The 16,809-nt window shown below is 66.0% G+C and overlaps 2 protein-coding genes across 2 annotated transcripts; both read left to right on the top strand.

Moving 5' to 3' along the window:
- The first annotated feature begins 8,220 nt into the window (after positions 1-8,220).
- SP6 (Sp6 transcription factor) lies at positions 8,221-9,327 on the top strand. The gene has a single exon (XM_040087455.1). It carries the CDS (start codon positions 8,221-8,223, stop codon positions 9,325-9,327), a length of 1,107 nt encoding a protein of 368 aa, XP_039943389.1.
- Positions 9,328-13,699: 4,372 nt separating this feature from the next.
- Positions 13,700-15,843, top strand: LOC120763767 (ferredoxin-2, mitochondrial-like). Its single transcript, XM_040087319.1, has 4 exons — positions 13,700-14,188; positions 14,291-14,397; positions 14,697-14,784; positions 15,381-15,843. Exons 1-4 carry the CDS (start codon positions 14,073-14,075, stop codon positions 15,535-15,537), a joined length of 468 nt encoding a protein of 155 aa, XP_039943253.1. The 5' UTR covers positions 13,700-14,072; the 3' UTR covers positions 15,538-15,843.
- Positions 15,844-16,809: the final 966 nt, after the last annotated feature.

Genomic DNA, 16,809 nt, shown 5'->3' with positions numbered 1-16,809 from the left:
CGGCGGTGCCAGCGCTGCCAGCCCAGGGGTGCCCAGCTGGCTCCAGCCCCCACGGGCCCAGCAGCTCCCACTGGAGCCAAATAATTGCTCAGTGCTTTGTTGTGCCGTGTCTGTGGCCGCGGGGCCTCCATTTGTGGGAACCTGCTGTGGCGAGAGCCTCCCTCCCTCCCTGTAATTACCGCCCTCCCTGCGCTCCGCTTACTCACCCGCCTGGCACTGCCGCCCCGGCACCCCAAAAAGCCAGCCGGGGGTCCCGCCGGTCGATCGGAGCCACCCCTGGTGTCCCCCGCGTCCATCCCACCCTAGGGCGCTGCGGGTGGAAGGGGCGGGGTGGGATTTCGTGGCCCTGAGGTGTGGCGGGGGTTGGGGACGCTCGGGGTCACCCCCAGGTACACGGCGGCTCCGGCCAAGCTCGTAAAAGCCGCGGGAAGCAGCCCGGACGCGGTCCCTGTGATGGGGACACGGGGACAGCCACGTGTGGGACGTGGCCCCGGCTCGGGGACACCTACCCCGGACAGCGGGTCCGTCCCCGAACCCCCGAGAGGGACCCCGGAGCTGCCGGGTGACATCCCCCATGGCATTGTCACCCCCCGAAGAGGGGACCCTGCTACATCAGCCCGGGCTGCAGGGACATCCCTCACTGGCATTATCACCCTCCCAGATGGGGACCGTGCGACATCAGACCCAGCTGACACGGGGACACGGCGACTTGGGGACACACGGCATGCTCAGGCTGCACCGGCAGGTCCCGGAGGACCCAGAGGACACGGAGCAGTGACGCGGAGCGAGGACACGCCATGCCTGCAGTCCCTCTGCCCGCTGTCCCTGTCCCGAAGCCCCCTGTCCCGAAGCCCCCTGTCCCGAAGCCCCCTGTCCGGGCCCCGTGCCAGCGGGACGCGCCCAAGCCCGTGTCCGGTTCCGGGAACTGCAGCTCCTCCCGCGCCCGCGCCCGCTCCCTTGCCAGCCCCGTGTCCCTGTCCCCAGTGCGGCCGTGTCTCGTTCCTGCAGCACCCATGTCCCCTTTTCCGAGTGCTGCTGTCCCCCACGCAGCTGCCTGTCCCTGTCCCCGTCCCTGTCACATCCGCGTGTCCCGTCCCCGGTACAGCCCCGTGACCCTGTCCCCAGTGCCACTGTGTGTCCCTGTCCCCTGATGCATTCTGTGTCCCGTCCCCAGAGCCAGCTGCATGTCCTTGTCCCCAGTGCATCCACGTGTCCCACTTCCCTCTGCATCCATGTCCCCATTCCCACTGCCACCTGGTGTCCCTGGTGCAGCGTCCCTGTCCCCAGTGTCCCTGTCCACAGTGTCCCAGCCCTGGTGCCATGTCCCTGCCCCGAAAGCATCCACGTGTCGCAATTCCCATCCAGGTGTCCCATCCCCACCACATCTGTGTGTCCTGTTCCCAGTGCAGCCGTGTCCTCACATCCCCACTTCTGCCCGGTGTCCCTGGCCCGTCCCCAGATCCCCATTCCCTCTGCATCCATGTGCCTCGTGGCCACCCATGTGTTCCATTCCCAGTCCGGTCATGTCCCTATGCCCCCAATTCATCCCAGTGTCCCTGTCCCTCTCCCCATTCCCGCTGTCTCCCATGCCCCGTGCTGGGCACTCCCCGTGCTGTGCCGGGCAGGTTTCCCGAGGCCGTGACTGACAGCCAGGCCGGTTGCGCGCAGATACGGCAGCGAGATTAGCACGGGACTAATTAAAACTCAAATTAAAACTCGCATTTAACCGTCCGCCGAGCCGCCAGCTCCGTCGCCGCGTCGCAGAGGTCGAGTCCCGACAGTAATTCCTGCTCCCGCTGAGGAAATGCTGCCTCCGGGCACACCGTGACCCGGCGCACGCTGCGGGCCGGGGAATCCCGTCGCGATAATCGCAACAGAGATCTCTGCCGGGCTGGCAGGTGGCCCTGTCCTCGGGGAGAAGGTGGGCAGCCCCGTGCCAGCTGTTCCCCCGGGGCACGGCGGCTGGCACCGGGCTCGGTCCTTGTCCCAGTGGTGGCACAGATTGAGGACAGGGACGGGGTTGCGTTCTACAGGTTAATGTGACACGCCGTGGGGCTGTGACACCTCCGTCTGGCTGTGACACATTCGTGGGGGCTGTGACACCCCCCCCTAGAACTGTGACCACCCTGCAGGGCTGTGACCACCCAGTGCCACCACTGTCCCTTCCTCACCTGGCACTGTCCCCACCGTGCCACCTCCAGCAGTTTTGGGGTCCACCCCCAGCTCCCGCCAACACACACAGCAGATTCAACATCACCCCAGCGTCACCTCCTGGGGCCGTCTGGGCGTGGGGGCCCCCCAAAAGCTGCGGGGAGGATCCGGGGAGTTCCGTCTGTCTCAGTCTGAGGCCCCATGGCCATCCCCGGGGTGTCCCCTCGGGATGGGGCGACCCAGACGGCGCAGCCCTGTGGCACCCATGGCAGAGCCACCCCTGGGGACCCCTCCGGGGCACCCCGACTGCGTGATCAACGTGCAGGGGGACAGGAAAGAGCGCAGAGATATGGTGTGAGACACGCCACACACAGGGCCAGGAGACAGTGACACGGACACGTTCCAGTCCCACTCCCCTCACCGATTTCTTTTATGGCCCAGGAGGAAATCGCTGCCTCTGCGGAAACGGGAGAGTTTGAAATGCTCGGCCCCAGGGTTGGGAGTGGGCTTGGGGTATCCCTCTGTCCCCCAAAATCCTCCTGGGGTCTGGGGAACATCGCTGTGCCTCCATCCACCTGGAGGCATCAGGAGGTGACTGTGCTACTCCATCTCTTTTCCCCTCCATTCCTCCCTCCCTCCCTTAATCCCCCACCCTCTTTTCCCCTGGGGACTGTGCAGTCCCCAACTCCCAGTGCACCTCACGCCCTTGTCCCCCTCCCTGCCACCCATCGAGGCACAGCGAGCCCAGGCTCTGGGGACACCTCTGGGGACACCCCGGGGTTGTTCCCACTGCAGTTTTGGGGAGCACTGACCCCTCCTGTCCCCATGCTGGTTCTGGGCAGGATCCTGAACCTCCCCAATCCCCCCCGGTGTGAATTCTGCTGCCTGATCAGTCGGAAGGATTGGAGGCATTTGCTTCTTGCCTTATAATTTATGCAAACCAGCTCTGTAATTAGCTGTAATTTCAAGGCACAGCTCGGGGTTTCAGACACTTGGTGGTGGCGAGAGGAGATCCCCCCTGGAATGTGCCATGATTACCTCCCCGTGGGTGGTCCCAGCTCAAGGGGGTTGCAGCAGCCCCCAGACCCCAAGTCTTGGTCCCCCCAGTCCCCTCAGTCCCCCCAGTCCCTGTCCCCCCAGTTCTTCCCAGTTCCTCCCAGTCCCATGCCATTGCCTCATCCTGATCCCAGACTCATCTCAGCAGGATCCCAGCCCAGGATCTGTGTTTTGGGCTGCGTCCAGTGGGTCCCAGTGGGGTTTTGGGATCCGGTGCTGGTGGTAATGGCCCTCCCAGATCCTCATCCCTGTCCCCACGGTGTCCCCCACATCCTCATACCCCGCAGCCCCTTCCTGGAGCAGGGATTGGCTGGGATGGGAGTGCCTGGGATCACCTTGCACTGGGAGAACTGGGAGAAGCCTCTGGAGCAGAGGGATGTGGGACAGGCCAACGTGTGGCTGAGGGGCAGCTGGGGACCAGGAGACACAGTCCCTGTCCCCTGTGGTGGCATGGCAGGGATTGGGAGGGGGATTGGGATGGCCAGAGCTGCACACACCAAGTCTGTTCCAGAGAGCTATTGGTGGCCACGATCCGGCCCCCAAGGCTAGCCAGGGAGCCCAAGGCCACCACCCCAACCCCAACAACACTCGGGCATCCCCAAGATGGAACAGGCACAGGAACAGCCCTGGATCCTCCTGGGCAGGCAGAGGAGAGGAAATACAGTGAGACCCTGGGGTTGGGGCGCACCCAAATCCCCATGGATGCACCCTAGAGAGCCCCACGCACGTGTTCACCCCATTTCTGCGCAACCAACCCACATCAGCTGCTTATCCTGCCCCTTCCCACCCCGGGGTCCCAACGGCAGGATCCCCATCCTGGGGTCCCCATTGCAGGATCCCCCTCCCCATCCCAGGGTCATCATCCAGAGTCCCCATCCCAGAATTCCCATCCTGGGATCTCCATCCCAGAATTCTCATCCCGGGATCCCCATCTCAAGATCCCCCTCCCCATTTCAGGATCCCCCTCCCTATCCCAGGGTCCCCAGGACAGAATCCCCATCCCAGGGTCCCCATCCTGGGGTCCCCACTGCAGGATCCCCATCCCATGCCAGGGTCTCCATTTCAGGACCCCCTCCCCATTTCAGGATCCCCCTCCCCATCCCGGTGTCTCCATCCCCGTGTCCCCACTGAGTCATCCCCACCTGGGACGCCCCTCCAGGAGCCTGGCCGTGCCCAGCCGTGGGGCCACGCTCAGCCCACAAAGCAGCCGCCTTTCCGAGGCGGCGGCGGTGGAGCCATCCTTGCTGGGATGATGAAAACCAGGAGAGTTTTCCCCGAGGCCAAGGAGGAGTTCCCTGCACCCTTCTCCCGGCCAGGCGCTTGGCAGGCTTGCCGGGAGATGCGGGCTCCCACGCGCCAGCCGGGATCCCGGCACTGCCAGCCCCGTCCCGGCTCTGCGGGGCCACCCGCGCCTTTTCCCGTGGCATCTGGGGACTTGGGGACGGCTGGGCTCCCACCATGGCCACCCTGGTTCTCACGGGGCTGTGGCGACCGGCAGCAGGGCGAAGGGGTTTGAAATGGGGACACGACGCACAGGTGATTAAGTGGCTCCACTGGCCGTGGTGTTGTCACCCGGCGGCTGCCAGGGTTTGACCCTCCCGGCAGCCTCGGGGGGGACAAGGCAGACGGGATGGTTGGACACCCCCGGCTGAGCAGGGACAGACTCAGCCAGCACCTCCTGGGCTTTTTGGGGTTGCCCCAAATCCATCGAGGTCACGGCGTCCCACTCCCTCGTGTTTCAGGTCCAGCTCTGACCCCCAAATTGTTCCCTGTGTCCATCCCTGTCCCATTTATCCCCCGGCACAGAACCGAGGCACATTGGGGGGCACTGAGCCCTCCACGGGGACAGGTGACATCCCTGCAGGCAGGAGCAGGCGGCACCCGCGGGGTGGGCACACAGATCGGTGGTCCCCGTGGGGGTGGCAGGAGGAGGGCGGCCACTCCTGTGTGTCACCCCTTGATGTAGGAGACAGGCCCGGGGGTCTCCGGAGGGGGTGGCAGGAGGAGAGGCCGGCCACATGTGTGCCACCAGCAGGAGAGGGGGGACAGCTTCTGTGCCGGATGCGAGGGGGGAGGGACAGAAGGGACGCCCGGGGGTCCCCGGCGGGGGGGTGGTGGCGGCAGGAGGAGGCGGCCACGGGAGCAGGAGGGCGGTTGTTGCTTTCTTCTTTAATTACCCCCCTGTTTGCGGTGTCTGCTGCGAACTTCCCGTCCCCTCCCTCCGCTTTCATCCGCCTGCTCCTGGGACCGGAGCCGGCTCCTGTCAAGCGGCGGGGCTGAGGCTCTTCCTCCAAGGGTTAAAATCACCGGGGCCGGGGGTGGAGCTGGGCGGGGGGGAGGAGGGAAGAGCCGGCCGCCGGGCTGGGACCCGGCCATTCCTGCTCGCCCGGCCCAGTGGGTGCCCCGTCCCTGGGGAGCCGCGCGGGTCCCTCGGGGTCCCCTCGGGAAGCAGCGCCCGCTCCACGCCGATGAGGACGGACCCGCCAGGACCTCGCTGCCTCTAGACCCGTACGTACACCCCGGTGCTACCGGGAGCGGGGGGTGGGACCCCCGGGGTGGTCCCGGGGACGTGGCTGCCCGCACCGTCGGCTGCGACGCGGCCGCAGGCTCTGGTCCCGGCAAGTCGGCAAGTCCTTGCTCGCCACCCCGCCGTGTCAGCTGGCCACCGAGCCCCTGAGCTCACGGCCCCGCCACCTCCCGGGACACCGCGCCGTGTTCCCCCCGCTCCGATTTCCAGCGCGATCCCCTCCCGTCGGGACCGAGGCTCTTCCCGTGGGTCTGACCCCTCCCGTGGCGCCGAGTCCTGAGAAGGGCTGGACCCCCACGCCGCGGCCCTGCTCCTCTCCCAAAAACCCCCCAGGGAGCTCCACTGCGGCTCGGGGAGCGCTGCCGTGCGTCGGGCAGTGGGGACAATCCCGAATCCCCTGCACCCCGCCCCCGATCCCGCAGCGTCCCCGCGGCCCCGGGGCATCCCTCGGGATTCACGGCATCCCCCTCTAAAAGCCACGGCATTCCACGGGCCCGGCCACGTCCCCCCACGTCGGGGGTCCAGGTGCTGGGGGCAGCGGCGCCCGCCCGTCTCCGCCGCGGGGCGAGGCACCGGCGGAGCCGTGAGACGGGGCCGGGCCGCCTCTGCCCAGCCCGGGCCGTGACTCACGAGACGCTTCACCCGCCGCTGCTGCCTCAGTTTCCCTGAGGTGAAATGGCCAACGCGTTGCTGAGCCCCGCCAGGGAGGGAGTACGCTGGGGGCCCCTGGGGATTTTTGTCATCATTCCCGTATGGAAAAATGTCCTGGGAGGCTCCGTGCCTGGCTGAGGCAAGCCCGTGAAGGCGGGGGGCGGGGGGGGCGGGTTGGATTTCCCGGCACTCCCCCCATCGCAGTCGTGGCGCTTTCCCCCCGGGTTTGGAGCTGGGATGGGGGGACGGTGCCACTGGTCACGGTGGGGCTGCACTGGGGAGGGGTTCGGTGGGATCCCCGAGCCGAGGGTGGAGCGTTGGGATTGGGGTGTGCCAAGGAGAGCCCGGTGGGGCCGTGCTGGAGCTGATGGGGTGGGATCCGCACGGAGGGTCCCGTCCCCTCCTGGGGAATGTTGGGTGATTGTTGGGTGGGACCGATCCCGGCGCGCGCGGAGTGATGGATCCCGCAGTGCCAGCCCTTCCCGACCCCGTTGGTGTCTCCAGGAGGCAGGGACAGTCCCCAGGAGGGCGTCCCCAGGGTTAGGGTGGCCAGAGCTGATCCTCCACTGTGGAGCAGAACCCCGAAATCTGCTCAGCTTCCACCCCGGGGGCTCATCCTGCCACCAGCTATAGGCTGAACCCCTACCTGTGTCGGTAGCACGGGTACAGGTGGATCCCGTCGGGGAGATTTTGGCACCTCCCCCTAAATTCCCACCCCTATCTTTGGGGTCCCTCTGCCTTCCTGGGTGACGCCTGGCAGGGGAAAATGGTGTCCCCACGCAGCTGAGGGTTCTTCAGCAGTGCGGGGAACCTCTCCCTGCCCGGGGGCACCGGGGGTCTGGCCCCTCTGCTGAAGGGATCTGCCACCCCAAATCTTTCTGCACCCCCCGAGTGTGTCCCTAAGGGTCGGTCCCTGTCCCACAGGGACTGAGGGTGCTGGGGGTGGCCGGGAGAAGGAGATGGTGATGAGAGTGGATGATGGCAAGGGGTTTCAGGGACGAGTGGGTCTCAGCTACCCCTCACCGCGGCGTTGGTGGGAAGTCGGAGAGCGGGAGCTGATGGCGGCAGGTGGATTTCGACACCGGGGTGGGGCCCGTCCCCAGTGGGGTTTGCAGAGCTCCCGTTGAGTCATGGCTGCCCTGCCGGGAGGCTGCAAGTGCCTTGGGAGGTCCGGGGCTGCCCCGGGGGTGCGGGGCCGTGGGCGAAGCCGGCCCCGAGCCTGGCTTCAAAGCGCTGCCAGGGGGCTTGGCCCGCGGCTCCACTGCCTCATCCCAATGCCAACTAGCCCGGGGGTGCAACCCCCCCCCAAATGCAGCCTGAGGGCTCCCAGGTGGGCCCGGGGCTTGGGGTGGGAGCACAGGGGGGCGGTAGTTTCCCGGCCCAGCTGGGGTGAGGGAGAGACAGGTTGGCCTCGTGAGTGCTGTGTCCCCCGTGGCTGGGGCATGGGCTTGGGGGTGCCACCTCCGTCCACTGGGGACCCAGGAATTGTTGGGGAACACAGTCGGGGAGGTGACAGAGCAGATGTTGGAAGTTTCCTTGGATTTTGGAATTAGGCACCGACCCCTTTGCGTTGCAGTCGTGACCCACCGGTGTCAGGGACTGGCGCAGCGTCAACAGGGGATGGGCACGGGTGTGAGGGGTGCCATCCCAAACTGCTGCCACCATCCTGGTATCACAGCGATGTCGCTGAGCAGCTCAACCCCCTTAGCGACCCCCAAACCGTGGGTACCGGGTGCTGCAGGGACGGGGTGGGGGGGTGCAGAGCTGTGCCCCCTCTTTCTCTCACAGCCCTTCTCCCCGCTCCCGTGCAGGTCTGTGTGCGCCGCCGCCCCGCAATGCTGACGGCGGTCTGCGGCTCCCTGGGATCCCAGCCCTCGGATGCGCCCCGGGCCTCCCCGACCCACCTGGATCTGCAGCCGCTCCAGCCCTTCCAGCCCCACGGCCCCGCCGCGCCGGGGGCCCCCGACTTCACCTCGCCTCTGCCCCCGCCCGAGCTGCCACTGCCGGGGCCCGACGACGCCGCCTTCGCCACCCCCGGCACCTACGAGCCCCATGGCCCCCCGAGGTTAGAGCTGCCCGCAGACGGCCCCGCCGCCCCTGGAGCCTACGCCAAGCTGCTGCCGGCCACCCCGGACATGGCACATCCCTACGAGCCCTGGTTTCGGCCCCCACATTCCGGCGCCCCCGGTGAGGAGGGCGGCGGTGTCAACTGGTGGGACCTCCATGCCGGAGCCAGCTGGATGGAGCTGCCCCCCGGGCAGGGCGGGGGGCTGCAGGTACCCACGCACCCCGGGCTGTCCGCGGGCCTGGGTGGGTACGGTGGGGGAGAGCACCAGCTGTGCGCGCCCCCCACCCACCTGCTTCCCCCGTCGGCGCAGCATCTCCTGGCAGCGGAAGGGGTGAAGGCGCTGGAGGGGCCCGCGGAGCCGCGGGGGCCAGAGGCGGAGGGTGGGGGGCGGCCGAAGGGGGCCCGGCGGGCTGTGCCCAGGGGCGGGGGGCAGGCGGCGTGCCGCTGCCCTAACTGCCAGGAGGCGGAGAGGGGGGGTCCGTGCCCCGAGGGGGTGAAGCGCAAGCACCTGCACAACTGCCACATCCCCGGCTGCGGGAAGGCGTACGCCAAGACCTCTCACCTGAAAGCCCACCTGCGCTGGCATAGCGGTGACCGGCCCTTCGTGTGCAACTGGCTCTTCTGTGGCAAGCGCTTCACCCGCTCCGACGAGCTCCAGCGGCACCTGCAGACCCACACGGGCGCCAAGAAGTTCTCCTGCCCCGTCTGCGGCCGCGTCTTCATGCGCAGCGACCACCTGGGCAAGCACATGAAGACGCACGATGGGGGCAAGGACGGGGCTGAACCCGAGGGCAAAGGTGCTGGGGACCCGTCGGCCGCCAAGGAAGGCAGGAGGGAGTCGGACGGGGGCACGGTTGCCCCCCCCACAAACTGAGCTGCTGAGTCCCGGGCGGGGGACACGGATGAAGGTGGGGCAGGAGCCGGGGGGGAACCTTTCGGGGCTGGACTCCGAAGGGATTTAGGGCGGGGGTGGGCGCAATGCTGGCATCTTGTGCTGGGAGCGGGGACAGACCTGGTGGCACGGCCCCGTCCCCCACCGCGGCACTGGGGAGCGCCTCAGCCGGAGCTGCCCCGCGGCGGTTTCACTTGTCCCACTCCCGCTCTCCCGCCCCGGTTCTCTCCCCCCCACCCTCATCCTCCCCCGGCTTCCCAAATCTTTTTTTTTTTTTTTTTTTTTTGGGAGGCTGCTGGCAGGCGGCGCGGCTGTTTGGGAGGAACATCAATGGGAGCCGAAGGAGTGGGAGCTGCCCGGGCACGTCCAGCCCGAAGGGGAGGAAGGAGAAGGAGAAAGGGAGAGAGGAGAGGAGAAACCCGGGAGCCTACACTTGCGGAGGGCTGCCGCAGCACCCCCCCGGCCTCCTCCCTATGGTCCTCTCCAAACTGTGGCACCCCGGGCTCAGCCCCCACCCCATGCCAGCCCCGTTCTCCCGTCACCCACGAGGTTTTGGCACAGTCACTCAGGGGCGACACGCGGGGGATCGGGCGAAATACCCCTGCTCCAGTTCCGGGTGCTGAGCTAGTGGGGGTCCCCCACCCCTTAGAGCCCCGCTTTGATTGTGGGGCTTGAGGACGTGAAATCCATTTTTTCGGCCTGAATCGTGGCTAAAAAGGGAAGGGAAAAAAAAAAAAAAAAAAAAAAAAGAAAGTCCTGCGTCAATGTGAGCCGTGGGGAGCTCGGGGGGCCGCGGGGGCCGCGGCAGGCGAGCGGCGGGCGATTGCCCAAGCGCGCACCTGCAGCTTTCCCACACCCACCTCCGCGGCCCCGGGCGGGAAGCACCGGGGCGGCCGCGGGCCCGGGAGAGCCGGGACGGCCGCATTCCTCCGGCCTGGCACGGCCACGCTGCCCGCCCGCAGCCCTGAGACCCCCGCCCCCCCACTATGGGGCATCCCCCACCCCCCAGGCGAGCTGTCCCCTTGTCGCTTTTGGGGACCGCAGCCATCCCCCCTGTCCCCTCAGGGCCAACGTTTCCCCTCCGTGCATGCTGCCTGTCCCCCCCTAGCCGTCCCTCCCCGGGATCCCGTAATTCCAGGGAATTCTGCCTGGCCCTCCGTGCATGCTGCCCGTCCCCCCCGGGGACCCCGTAGCTGTCTCTTCCCAGGTCCCTGCACCTCCCGGGGACACCCCAACCAGGGACCCTATAGTTTTCTTCCCCTGGTGTTGCCCCTCTTCCCCATATCTGTTCTGCACCCCTAGCTGGGGGTCCGTGAATCTCGTTTGTTTTAGATCTTTTGGGGTTTTACACCCCAGTTTTGCCAGAACCCCTTGGACACAGAAGGAGATGCTGAACCTGGGACCTGGGGAGGGGGGATTTTGGGGTGGGGTTGACTGGTTGTTCATGGCATCCCAGGGGTCCCCCTGGCGCTGCCCCCCAGCCACCACCAGTTCAAACCAGTTGGGAATCTGGGGAGTGGGGGAGATTTTGGGGAAGGGAGGCTGACCCCCGGTATGGTCCCACCCCGGGGGTCCTGGGTGGGCCACATCAGGGGCTGCCCGAGCCTCAGCGCACCCTGAGGTCAGGAGGGAAGGGGTAGAGGTGAAGTTGAGTGGGGTCTGTGCTCAGAGGGTGCCCTGAGGCCTTAAGGTTTGAGTGTTTTATTATTAATTATTAATTATTATTAATTATTATTAATTATTACTACTTATTAATTATTAATTATTAATTATTTTTATTTTATTAAGGTGAAGCCAGGCTTTGCTGCTCAGGCAGAGTGGGTGTCCCAGGCTGAACCCATGGGCTGTGCAGATGGGGAGGGGTAGGACCCCCTCCAAGGGTCCTGTCCCTGTCCCCATGGATGCATGAGGGGCTGGCAGCAGCCCCCCCGTGCCTTGGGACAGGGACGAGCCGTGGGGCTGGGACCCCCCAGCATGAGGTGAAGTCTCACTGGGAGGGCTCTGCAAGGACGTGTCCCCAGCCCCAGCACGGGAACCTCTGTCCCTCTGCAGGACTCAGGTGACCTGGGCTCTCCACAGCTCTCGAAGGATGTCCCCAACTCTCACACTTGCTTTTCTCCATCACAAAATTCCCCCTCGGTGTCACCTCCCAACAGGACTCTCCCCAATGTCCCACAGTGTCTCACCAACAGGATTTTAGTGGCCAAGTCCAGCTCTAGCAGCATCCTTAGGGTGGGCTCCGGCCTTTTGGGGAGCCCTTGCTGCAGCTGCAGATTGCGGAGGACTGCAGCAGGGGCGCCCCATGGATGGGCTGGGGAGGGAATGGCCATGCTGTGGGGGGTCACACGGCCAGGCCGGCAGCTGGTGTTCAGCCTCAGCAAGCTGTCCCCGCCTGCCTCAGAGCCAGGGGACTGCTGGAGGGGTCCCAGGTGCGCTCAGCCCCGCGCCCCCCCCCCCCCCGGTGCTCTTAGCCCCCGCACCCCCGGGGCTCTGCCTGCCGCAATGGGGTAATGAAGGCTGTAAAACCGGGTGGGGAGGGATGGCAGCCGGGAAACCAGTCCAGCCTGCTGCGGCGTGGAGATCCCGGTCCCGCGCCCCAAACCGCCGCCGCGTCCCCCACCCACCCCCGGGCCACCTCCCCAGGGCAGGGAAGGACCGGCCCGGCTGGGCTGGGGGGGGCGGCTGAGGGGGGGGGGGGGATGGAGCGGGGTGGCCCCCAGGGGTGCTCCCTGGCCGGTGAGGGGAGAGTTTGTGTTGTGAAGAGGCTGCGGGGTTCGGGTTTTGTACTGAAATAAATGCTGCGTGTTTTCCAAGCTCCGGCTCTCCGGTTCCGTCCCTGCCGAAGGACGCGGGGGGTCCCGTGCCCTGACCCCAAATTGTCGCTGTCAAAGGGCCCAGGGGTTCTGCAACTCGACCCACAATTATTCCTGTCCGGGAACTCAGGCACCCTGACCCCAAATCAGCCCAGGCAAGGGGCTAGGGTCTGGCATCCCGACCCCAAATCATCCCCAGCAGGGGTCTCAGGGGTCAGGGATTCCAACCCCAAATTATCCCCACCGAGGGACCCAGGGGTCCCCAATTCCGACCCTAAATCAGCCCTGCCAAGGGACCAGAGGGTCTGGGATCCTGACCCCACATAATTTATTGCAAGGGATTTGGGAGTCCGGTAGCCTGATTCCAAATTATCCCTGCCAAAAGACTCGGGGGTCTGGCATGCCGGCCCCATACCATCCCCAACAAGGGGCTCAGGTGCCCAGCTCTCGCCCCCCACCGTGGCCGTGGCTCTCCAAGGCTTCCCAGGACGGTGGCACCGGAGGCAGCTGGGTGTGAGTGACACGGCTTGGGACCAGCCGAGCCCCCCTCGAGGGTCACATCCTGCACCCCCCGAGCCATGCGGGCGCACAGAGTCCGTCCCTCCCCCCCGCCAGCAGGACGCTGCCGGCAGGTCCGGCCGCATGCCGCGGCCCGGGCGGGGCGTTGTCCATGCCAGTGCTGCCCACGGGAGCGAGGGGCTGGCCACGGGGGTGATGCCCACGTCGGGGCTGCCCACAGGGGTGATGCCCACGCCGGACTCTGACCCACGGGACCCCTCCAGCGCACACCCGCGTCCCCCGTCCCTGCCCTACGGGAGGAAAATTTGGATCCCCATCCCCGGGCTGTGTTGGGAACGCCCCCCGATCCACGCGGGAGCCGGTGTCGATATCGGTCCCGCTGCCGCCGTGCGGCCTCCGGCCACCGGGCGCCGCCGTAGCACGGCCGGGGCTGGACAGGGCGGGCCCGGGCAGCGATGCGGAAGCAGCGGCAGGTCCGTGGGGACGGCAGGGCTCCGCGGGGTCCCGGTTACCGGCGCTGTGAGGGAGTGGGTCCGCGGTCGGTGCTGGGGAGAGGTCCCGATTACCATGGCTGCGGGGTGGGGCGGTGGGTGGCGGCTCCGGTCGGTGCGGAACTGCGGGGTACCCCGCAAGTCACCTCGCCATGGGGGTCTCTGATGTCCCCCAGGTATCGGGGACCACGTCGCGACACCACAGCGCCTCCGTGCCCGGCCTCAGAGCGACCCTGGGGACACATCCAGGCCGGGGACAACGGGTTGCCATCCTCCTCGGTGCCTCCAAGCCCACCCCGCGATGGGGTCCCTTCATCTCTCAGCCGCCCTTGCAGACTCCCCCCATCCAGCCCCAAAGGGACTCCGGGGACACATCCAGGGCAGGGACAGGGGGTTGACATCGCCCTCGGTGCCTGCCTTGACCCAGTTTGGGAGGGTGAGCCAGGTTCCTGTGCCCTCGTCCTGCAACTGCTTTGTGGCCCTGCCATCGCACACAGCGTGAGAAATTAAACTCATCCCCCCAGGTTCGTGATGTCTGTTTGTAGGAGGCTTTTGGCACTCTAAGGGTAGCCAGGGTTCCAACTTGTAGCAGCTTGGATCTGGGAGAAATCCTGTTCCGTGCCTAATTTTAGCGGACAGAACCCCCTCAGGCACCCTCAGATCCTTTTAAATCTCCCCATAACCCTCACCCCCCCCATTAGAGAGGTCCCTTCCTCTTTTCACATCCCCCTAAACTCCCTCGGAGCCCCAAAACTGCCCAAAATCTCAGAATTTCTCCCCGAAATTTCGTGGCCGGGCTTTAGGACCCAGCGCAGGCCCCGCCCACTCTGGTCACGCCTACTTTCTTCTCTGGGCTCTCGTCGCGCGGCGGGGTCACGTGGCGGTGATCACGTGGGTATCCAACATGGCTGCGCCCGTGGCGGCGGTCAGCGGCGGATCCGTGACGCAGCGGCTCCTCCGGGGCTTCTCCCGTAGCCTCAGCGGCGGCCGTGCCCCGGCCGAGGAGCCCGAGGCGGCCGTGTGGGTACCGGGGATCTTCTCGCGGGGGCACGGCGGGACCGGAACCGAGCCCCGGTGCTGAGCCCGGTGTCGTGTGTCCCTCCCCTCTCCCGGTTTTCTCAGGGTTAACGTCGTGTTCGTGGACCGGGAGGGGCGGCAGGTGCCGGTGCGAGGCAGAGTCGGGGACAACGTGCTGCACCTGGCGCAGCGGCACGGGCTGGAGCTGGAGGGTCGGGACCTGGAACGGGAACCGGGAACGGGACGGGGAACTGGGTTGGGAACGGGGCTGGGAATGGGACTGGGAACGGAAACGGGACCGGAGCTGACACTGGGACTGGGGGACGCGCTCTCGGGGTCCCGGTGCTGCCGGGGCGGTTCCGGGATGCTCCCAGTACTGACAGAGGGGTCCCGGGGCGGTTCCGGTGCTCCCGGGGGGATCTCGGTGCTGACAGCGGTCCCGGGGCTGTCCTGGAGTTCCCGGAGCTGTCCCGGTATTCCCGGTGATACCGGCGGCTCGGGTGTCCTGCAGGTGCCTGTGAGGCCTCTCTCGCTTGCTCGACCTGTCACGTTTACATCAGCGAGCCCCACTTGGGCCAGCTCTCGGCGCCTGACGAGCGGTAATGGCAGCCCCGGAGACCCCAAATGCCCCCCCGGACCCCCTCTCAAACCATTCCCCCGACCCCCCAAATCCCCTCACTGGACCCCTGGGGACCCCCAAAACCCTTTCCAGAGCCACAGCCCCTCCCCCCCCGACCCCTCCTGGACTCTTTGGCCCTCCAGATTTTTTCTGGAGCCCCTCCCAGGACCCTCCCACTCCCCTCCAAACCTCTATCGGGACGTTCGTGGACCCCCAGACCCCTCCCAGGAGCCCCGGGGCCCCTCCCAAATCCCCCCCCTGGAGCCCCAGGGATCCCCTAATCACCCTCAAACCACCAGGGACCGCCCAGACCCCTCCCCGGACCTCTGGGAACCCCCAAATTGTCTTCGGATCCCCCGCCTGCCAAACTCCACTCCCAGGGACCCCCCTGGACCCCTGGGGACCCTTCCAAACCTTCCCTTGGATCCCCGGGCAACCTCCCAAATCCCCTCCAAACTCCTGGCGACCCCTAAATCCCCTCCCTGGACCCTGGAGACACTTCCAATTTTCCATGGGGACCCCCAGCCTCCTCCTGAGCACCCTGTGGAACCCCCCTGGGGCTGTCCCCTCTGTCAGGGAGGAAGATCTGCTGGACCAGGCACCGCTGCTGCAGGAGAATTCCCGCCTGGCCTGCCAGGTGCTGCTGAGCCCTGCGCTGGAGGGGGCTCACATCTCCCTGCCCAGGGTCACCCGCAACTTCTACGTGGATGGACACGTCCCCAAACCGCACTGACCGTGGGGGGGGCCCCCTCCGAAAACCCCCTGACCTCCCCCCCTTGAGCTCCCCTGACCTCAGAGTGGCACACCTGGACCTGCTAGGGAAGGGGGATCTCCCTCAAAAAAATCGATTCAATTTTAAATTTTATGTAATTCGCCCCCCCCATTCCCATCAGATGTCACCCTCAAATTTGGGGACACATTTCTGGGCCCCCCTGGACCCCACCAGGGGGTTGACAGGGTGACCCACACCCAATTTCTGGGGTTCTGGATTTGGGACAATGAGATTTGATTTGTTAATTAAAAATTGGTTTTGTTAGCATGGTGGTTTCCAGGGCTTTGATTTTGGGGTGGGGTGGGGGTTCCTCTCCCTTTTTGTGGGGTCCAAAATAACAAAAAACGCCCTCTTGCCTCCCTGCCCGGGGATGCAGGGCCAGCAACACCTCCTGCAACGAGCGCATAACTCTTCAACTCCTGTCTCAAACACAGACCCGTGACAGGCTCCTACAGAACAAGAGATTAAAGGGGCAAGAACAAAGGCAGGAAAGCCTGTGTGCCTTCCCCGAGAGTACACGTCTCCCTCTCACTCGCAATAACCCCAAGGGCCAGCATAACTCTGATTTAGAGAAGAGCTGAAGGCAAAAATCCCCACACCCCACCTGAGCCACGGGAAAGCACACGCAAAAAGGAAAAGTGACACAGAACCCACAAAATACCCCCTAATTCAGCACGAAAAAACCCCCAAACCAAGCGCAATTAAAACAATGCTTGCCTCCCAACCCCACACAGGAAGAGGCCTTGGAATTCTGAGGCAAACTCCAACAGACCCCTAGAATAACAACCCCTCGGCTGTGGCACAGCCTCACCTCCTACCACCCACCACGTTATAGATGCCTAAATACAGTCCCACATCCCATGCCTTATAAAAAAATAGATGAATGCACTCTTTCCCCACTAAAACAGCCTGGAGAAACTGCCGATCCACACAGACTGTCTGGAGAGCTCCACGCGAAACCTGTGGAAGAGCAGCGCCTTCTGGCACCCTTCTGAATCCCCGCCCGGCTCGGGATCGGCAGGGTCCCTGAGGCAATCGGCAGCGCCGATTGGAGAGCGGGCCCCGGCCGGGCCCTGGCTCGGGCCCCATGCCTGCCCCACGCCCCCAGCCCGGGCTCCAGCCCCAGCCCTGTCCCACGCCCCCAGCCCGGGCTCCGGCTCCGGCCCCAGCCCTGCCCCACGCCCCCAGCCCGGGCTCCGGCTCCGGCTCCGGCCCCAGCCCTGCCCCACGCCC

This window comes from Hirundo rustica, chromosome 27, assembly GCF_015227805.2.
Source record: "Hirundo rustica isolate bHirRus1 chromosome 27, bHirRus1.pri.v3, whole genome shotgun sequence".
Classification (NCBI taxonomy): domain Eukaryota; kingdom Metazoa; phylum Chordata; class Aves; order Passeriformes; family Hirundinidae; genus Hirundo; species Hirundo rustica.
This window is presented reverse-complemented; position numbering and strand designations above follow the sequence as displayed.